The sequence below is a fragment of the Camellia sinensis genome, chromosome 2 (assembly GCF_055761805.1).
Source record: "Camellia sinensis isolate YWXY chromosome 2, ASM5576180v1, whole genome shotgun sequence".
Taxonomy (NCBI): domain Eukaryota; kingdom Viridiplantae; phylum Streptophyta; class Magnoliopsida; order Ericales; family Theaceae; genus Camellia; species Camellia sinensis.
In genome coordinates this window covers 83,012,666-83,020,446 of record NC_138962.1, presented here as the reverse complement: position 1 = coordinate 83,020,446, position 7,781 = coordinate 83,012,666, and the positions used below count along the sequence as shown (strand labels likewise).

Here is a 7,781-nt window from a genome sequence, read left to right as displayed (position 1 = left end):
GTTTCAGCCACGCCTTTCATTCGAAAAAAAAAGAAGAAGAAGAAGGGAAAGAACAGAGAGCAGAGAGAAAGGAGACGGAGACGACTAACCTCTAAACAGTGAGAGGAGAGCGATTAACCTCTAAACAGTGAGAGGAGAGGAGCATCGACAGGGTAACAGAGAATAGAGAGAGAGGAGCCGACCTGTGTGTCGCTGACCAGGCTGCGTCCGCTGCCGCTGCTGCTGTGTGTGGCGCAAGGGTGCTGCCTCTGCTGCTGCTTGTGTGTGTGATTGTAAGTAATGGATTGATTTTTAGTTAACTCATGGCATTGTGTATGATCTGAAATTAGTTGATTTTGTTTTTAATTTAGGGTTTCAGATTGGGTGATTGAAATTAGTTGTTTTGTTTAATTTAGGGTTTCAGATTGGGTGATTGAAATTAGTTGATTTTGTTTTTAGGATGTTTCCGAAAATTTATATACTGTCTTCATGTTTGGTTTCAATCAACAAGATGAACTAATTGCAATCTTCATGTTAAAATTTTCGTAATTTCAATCAAACAAGATCAGCTAATTTCAATGAACAGAAAATTTTCTTTTTTGCATATGGTTGTTATTATTGTTATTTTTTTATATTTATTTTTGGTTAATCAGACCGAATTTTGATTGCCCATCTGTGTTTCGAAACTTAAACTGGTTCAGAAAATTTTGGTTGTTCATCTATGCTAATTATGCTGAACTTCTTGTTCCAAAATTGTTGGTTGTGATAATTGTCTGTTGCTATACTGGTAATTTTCAGTCCGAAATAGAAGTGTAAAAGTAGTAGAAAAGCTCTGAAACTTAAATTGTTCTTGTTGTTTTGAAGCTACAATGGATACTGATTCAAACAATAATTCATTCAATGGGAATGAGAAAGTTGAAGAAGAGGATAACAATCTTTCAATTAATGAGAGTGGTGAAGTTGAAGAACCAAAGAAAGGTATGTATTTTACCTCAAAGCAAGAAGTGTATGCATTTTACGCAAAATATGCGAAACACCTTGGATTTGCTATAGCTTATAGAACACAAAATGTAACAAGTGATGGGGAAGTAAAGTACTTTGGAATTGAATGTACTCGGGCGCGGAACAGAAGAAAAAAATCAGAAGTAAATCCCCTGGAATCATCTTTGTCATCAAAAATTGATTGTAAAGCAAGAGTAAGAGCCAGTCTACAAAAGGATGGAAGATATAAGTTAACTACAGTTGTGCTTGAGCACACTCATGATTTGATTCCTAGTGACTCAAGGCATTTTGCAATAAATAAGAGGATTCTTACTCCGGTGAAGAGGAAACTAGAAGTTAACGATGTATCAGGGATTGAGGTGGCTAGGAATTTTCATTCCATGGTTGTTGAAGCAGAGGGATATAAGGCATTAACGTTTGATGAACGAGATGCAAGAAATCATATTGAGAATGCAAGAAGACTGAAACTTGGGATAGGAGATGCCGAATCAGTTGCATTTTATTTTCATAAAATGCAACAACATAATTCGAACTTCTATTCGGCAATTGACCTTGATGAAGATGGTCGCATGCGAAACTTGTTTTGGGCGGATGCAAGGAGTAGGGCGGCTTATAAAGCATTTGGGGATGTTGTTTCCTTTGACACAACTTATTTGACAAACAAATATGATATGCCGTTTGCTCCGTTTGTAGGAGTTAATCACCATGGGCAGTCAATTTTGTTTGGTTGTGGGTTGTTATGTAATGAGAACACTGAGACATTTGTTTGGCTATTCAAAGAATGGTTAAATTGCATGTCAGATGCTCCCCCAAGAGCTATAATAACTGACCAGTGCATAGCTATGCAAAATGCCATAGAAATTGTCTTCCCACAGGCTCGACATCGTTGGTGTTTATGGCATATAATGAAAAAAATTCCGGAGAAATTGAGAGGATATTCGCAATATGACTCCATAAAGGTTGCTTTGAGTAATGCAATTTATGATTCATTCACAAAAGATGAATTTGAGGAATATTGGCAAGCAATGATTGCAAAATTCAATCTGCATGATAACGAGTGGTTGGGGGTATTATACCGTGAGCGACATAGGTGGATTCCTGCCTATGTTAAAGACATATTTTGGGCTGGCATGTCAACTACACAACGAAATGAAAGCATGAATGCATTTTTTGATGGATATGTGAACTCCAAGACAACCTTAAAGCAATTTGTTGAGCAGTATGACAATGCATTGAGGAGTAAGATAGAGAAAGAGACAAAAGCAAATTTGAATTCTCGTAATAAATTGTATGATTGCTTAACGGTGTATGGTTTTGAGAAGCAATTTCGTGCAGCTTACACGAATTCAAAATTTAAAGAAGTGCAAGCAGAAATAAAGCGTCTAATGTACTGTCGTGCAAATCTTATGAAAGAGGAGGGATCAATTTGTACCTATCATGTGAGGGAGGCTATTCTTTCAGGTGAGGGGATGAATAAAGTGGAATTTGTTGTGTATTGTAATTCAATTGAATGTGAGCTCCAATGTATGTGTCGGTTGTTTGAGTTTAGAGGTATTATGTGTGCCCATTCACTTAGTGTGCTCATTGAGAGGTCCATATATGAGGTGCCAAATAAATACATTGTTTCAAGATGGAGAACAAATTTGGAAAGAGGGTACACATGCATTCCAACCACATATACTAACTCCGGGGTTGCTCTAAATCCAATGTTGCATACTAACTATCACAAGACGTTGGATGAGATCCTAGAACTTGCTACCAATGATGATGAAAAACACAAAGTGATTCAACTTGGGTTGAAGGAAATCAAGGATCGAGTGAGAATAGTTGAATCGGGTAGTGCGAGTAATGCGCCATGTACTAGTACTGTACCTCCTGGGACTAGTAGTAATGCTTCAAATTACTAATTAAATTTTGTTACTGTTTCCTCATAAGGTGCCGGAAAATCAACTTTACTATTTTCCTTCTATGGATGGCACACAAGACAGTATGTATGTACCGGTATGTGTTGAACGGACTTAATGTATTGCACTTTGTTTATTGTGGGTTTATATTATAATATTTCAAATTACTAATGACATTTTGTTACTATTTGATGATAAGATGCTGCAACATCAACCTTAATATTTTCCTTGTAAGGATGGCACACAAGACTGTATATATATACCGGTACGTGTTGAATATATGACTATATATATTCCTGTGACAAATTAAATTTTATATTGGTGAATATGTTTGTGGACAATAGTTGTAATATTTCCTTTATTTTTACAGGCACGGGTTAGCACAATGCAAATAGGGAACAATATTGGAAGCACATCTCAGACTCAATCCGGAATGGTCAACAATATAAGCCGTCAAAGTTCGATAGTACCATCAAAATTTGTTGACTTGAATATAAAAGCGAATCCAAATGTCTCATTTTTTTTTTTTTTAGTTTCACAGTACTAATTGTAGGTGCATTTCATTTGTAAACTTCGGATTGTTTGGTTTTATTTCGTTTCCATACATTTTGTGGCTGTTGTTTGGCTTCATTTGAAAATGTTGGTTTAAGTTGTAGTTGTAGTTGTATTTGTATTGAATTGTTGTTGGTTGGAATTGTAGTTTGATTTGGGGTTCAATTTAATTGAATTGTACTTGTTCCATGGCTGTTCCATGGTTTGATTTGTAGTTGTATTTGTATTGAAGCAGGTTTTATGGGGGTATTAGTGCTGGTCATACTGGTTTTATAGGAGTATTAATTGTTCCATGGTTGTTCCATGGTTTGAATTGTAGTTGTATTTGTATTGAAGCAGGTTTTATGGGAGTAAGTTGTTCCATGGTTTGACTTGTAGTTGTATTACAGGTCTATACTCAGAAAATATATTGCATTATAGGTCTTCACTAGTGCTGGTCATACAAATACAAACTCATGAATTTATTCTTTGTTGGAATTGGTAGTTGTTCCATGTCCAGTTAATGTGCTAAGTCATCAACAGTCTTGGCTGTTCCATGTCTACAAAGAGAGGTCCATTCCTCTCCCAATTCAATATAACATACATTTATAGAGTAGAATTCAAAATAGATTAGAACAACATCCACGTGAAATATAGATCCGTGCCTCTTACAATCTACATAATCCACATAGACAACACACAAAATACAGAACAGGTTTTTCATAAAATTCACTTTTATTCCCCAAAATGTAACAAGTCAGTCATTTAGTTGATAAAGTTGGAAAAGACACAAAATACAAAACAAGTTTTTTATTACATTCATAACATGGGCCAAAACCTAGCAACTGAGTCATTTAGATGATAAAGTACAACAAGACACAAAATACAATGACACAAGTCATTGCCTTGAAATTCTGCTCTAGCCTTTGAAGCCTTATACCCATGCTCAAGAATTTCATCGTCCATCTCACCAAGCATTCTCCTTAGATCGTTATATTCTTTTGTTCTTATAGTTGTCTGAGGTCCAGCATTGGAACAGATTGTGGAGGTAATGTCGTCGTCATCATCATCGAAGAACTTGAAGTAATTGTAGTGTTCCTTAGTATTCTACAATGCACAAGAATCAGTTAATCAAATCACACAAATAAATTTGCAAATACTAAAAGATTAATTCATATAATAGATACTTACATATTTTGATGGGCAAACAAAAAACAAACGCCTTTGATTTTCGTTCTCATTAGTTCGTATAGTTGTTCTTCCACAATCACATAATCTTGGTTTTAATCTTATGTTGTTATTATTAGTAGAAGATGAAGCCATTTTTTAATCTGCATACAAAATACGAAAGCCATTTTAATTTCTTCCTGATTACTTGTATGTTCGATAGTGTGACAGATTCAACTACCAAATAGCACTTAGTTGGACAAGCCTTATACTGATACATAATGATGCATAATGTCAAGCCTCATACTGATGCATAATGTGTAATGTGATCCAACTACAAAATTTGACAAGCCTCATACTAATGCATAATGTCATAAGGAATGTAAACTATTATAGATAAGTTAGTTGGAATATTATCAATCCCCTCTAAATTCAGTAAGATTTTCTTTGAATCAATAATTGTAAATTTAAAGCAATACCCATATTTTAGATTTAAAGCAAAACCAAAACCCAAAACATGCATATGAACTTATTAACAGATTTTTGCACATGTTGAATTTAAAGCAAAACCCACATTTCAAATAACAGATTCAACTAAGTTAGAATAATTGATAAAGAACATATTTCATCAACAAATTTCCATATTTCAAATGCACAAAGTTCACATTTCAGATTTAACGCAAAAGAACAATTATGAATTTAAAGCAAAACCCACATTTCAAAGAACATATTCAACATATTTCATCAATAGATTTCCATACCAAATGCACAAAGTTCAGAAGTTACAAATTTGGTTTAAAATCAAAATCAAAATAACATCATAAATTGAAGACAAAACCCATAATGACAAAACCCTAACAATCATAGATTCATAAGCCCCAAACACATTTTCTCACAATTAAAGGGAACCCTAACACAAATTGAAGGCAAAATCCAAAATGAAACAGTCACAATTGACAAGTTCGTACAGAAATTAAAGCCAAAACATAAACCTAGTTTTGTCGAATTTGGGTTTACCTCAGATTCGTTTTCTTCTGATACGTAATGACGAGTTTCCGGCGTCGTTAGCGTATAAGAAGCATCGCATTGGTAGGTGAAGAGTTTTTTTCATCGTTCGCCATTTGTGTATGAGTACAGATGGAGGTTTAACAAAGATGAGAGGATTTCGGCATAGGGATGAAAGGGATTTGGGATGAGAGGATTTTGGCGTCATCGTTACTGTATGAGTAGAGAGTGACCTGGGATCAGGAGACAGAGATGGTTTGAAGTCTGAGAAGGATAGAGCACGAGATAGCGAGCATAGAGAATATAAGTAAGATTTTGGGCCATTCGAGCCTTTGTTTTTCGTGCTACAAAGCATTATGCTATAGAAAATCAGGGTTTGTTTGGTTTGTATCAAGATATAATTTTTGAGAAAATTTTAAAATTTTGTTTGGTTCAAATTTTTTGAAAAAAAAATTCAAAATCACTTTCTCTCTCCTACATATCAATCAATTACATTCTCTCTCTCCTCTCTCATTCTCAATCACTTTTTCCCTCACACACATCTACTCAACTATAACAAAATATCAAATCATCCCAAACTCCAAAACTCCAAAAAAAAATTCAAAATATACAACCAAACAAACTAAAAAAAATTCTAAACTCTCTCTCCAAAAAATTTTTTGAAAATTTATTTCAAAACACAAACCAAACACACCCTCAGTTTTTTAAAAAACAGTTTTTATTAATTAAAAACATTTTTTTGTAAAACCATTTATAAACTAATTTTTTTTTAATTTATATTTTCAACAAAAATATTTATTTACCAAAAATATTTTGAATACAAAAAACAATTTTAGAAAAGCCGTTTTATAAAACGGCTTTAGAAAAAACCATTTTCACAAAAAAATTATCAAATTGTTTACTAATGTCAGGTAAACATATTCTCAATCAAAATCAAAACCCTAATTTTAAAAATCCCTAATTTTGAAATTGAAAATCCACAAATCAAAAATTTAAACCATAATTTCTGCAAAACAAGTTTGAATCTGGAGGATGGAAGAGAGATGTGCGAAGCTCCGGCATGATAAATGAGGGACCGCTATGGTGTGATAAAGAGGTGGGATAGCAGCAGCTATTGGTCGCGGTGGTCTTCTTCGTTTTTTGCTGGTCGCGGTGGGACAACAGTTGTTGCTTCGCATCTTTGTCTTCTTTGTAGGGAACCAAAACAACGTGGGTGTTGGAGTGTTTCAACATGGGTCTTCTTCCTTTCAAGTGGTGATGGTGTTAAGGCCCCGTTTGTTTTGGGGTGTAATGGATGGGAGGGGATTATGATGGAGGTGGGGTTATTTAGTGTTGTATTTGTTTGTAAAGTTGGGGAAGGGATTAGGATGGAGAAGGGATATAGATGGAGGTTGGAAGGAGGATTGGGATGAAGGAGGTGGAGGTGGATGTGGTATTAGCAAAATAGTTAGGGGATTAGAAATTCTTTTATTTATTTTTTATTTTTTATATATTGGGAATTTTTTCAAAAATATTAATGTTTAATTTTTTATATTTTTTTATTTGTTTTATTATTTTATATAAAAATAATTTAACAATTCATACACTAACAACTATCATCAAAACAAACACAATTTTATTTAATCCCCTTACTATGAATCCCCTCTATTCTACCTCTGAAAACAAACAGGGCCTAAGTGTTTAGAGTGTTGGAGTAAAAAAATACGTGGGTCACTTAAACCCAAACACAAACAAGAAATTTTTTTTTATATAAAAATGGTTTTCAGAAAATCGCTTTTTGTATAAAAAAAAATTTGGTCAAAAAATATTTATGTTGAAAATAAATTTTTCATTTCCGAACCATCTAAAAATAAAAAATAAAAAAATAAATTTTAAAAAAATTTAGTGTAAAAACGTTTTTAGAAAAATCGTTTTTAATTAATTAAGAATTAGTTAAAACTTAATTAAAACCAGCTTTTGAAAAGCCACTTTTTTGAGTATATTTTTTTTTATTATTTTAATTGTAGAACACGGCTTTTGAAAAGTCGGTTTCCAGAACACGGCTTTCCTAATGCCGTTTTACCCTATAATAGGAAAAAAGATAAAAACACACCCTAGAGTGGGAATTGTAACACCCTCAAAATAATAACATTAAAACTCATCAACTTAGGCATGCATTGATACAAAGAAACCAATCATCTTTCCATTTGTCTG

At 33.6% G+C, this 7,781-nt stretch overlaps 1 protein-coding gene and 1 long non-coding RNA gene across 2 annotated transcripts; one reads left to right on the top strand and one right to left on the bottom strand.

The window, feature by feature from the left end:
• On the top strand, positions 1–3,626 carry LOC114286391 (protein FAR-RED IMPAIRED RESPONSE 1). Its single transcript, XM_028229557.2, has 4 exons — positions 1–272; positions 844–2,982; positions 3,085–3,150; positions 3,256–3,626. The coding sequence occupies exon 2, from the start codon at positions 849–851 to the stop codon at positions 2,886–2,888; it is 2,040 nt and encodes a 679-aa protein (XP_028085358.2). The 5' UTR covers positions 1–272; positions 844–848; the 3' UTR covers positions 2,889–2,982; positions 3,085–3,150; positions 3,256–3,626.
• A 506-nt stretch (positions 3,627–4,132) lies between these two features.
• Positions 4,133–6,856, bottom strand: LOC114286392 (uncharacterized). The gene is made up of 2 exons (XR_003637520.2): positions 5,601–6,856; positions 4,133–4,523 (listed from the first exon to the last, which is right to left on the bottom strand). It is a non-coding gene; the product is annotated as an uncharacterized LOC114286392 (long non-coding RNA).
• Between the last annotated feature and the right edge of the window lie 925 nt (positions 6,857–7,781).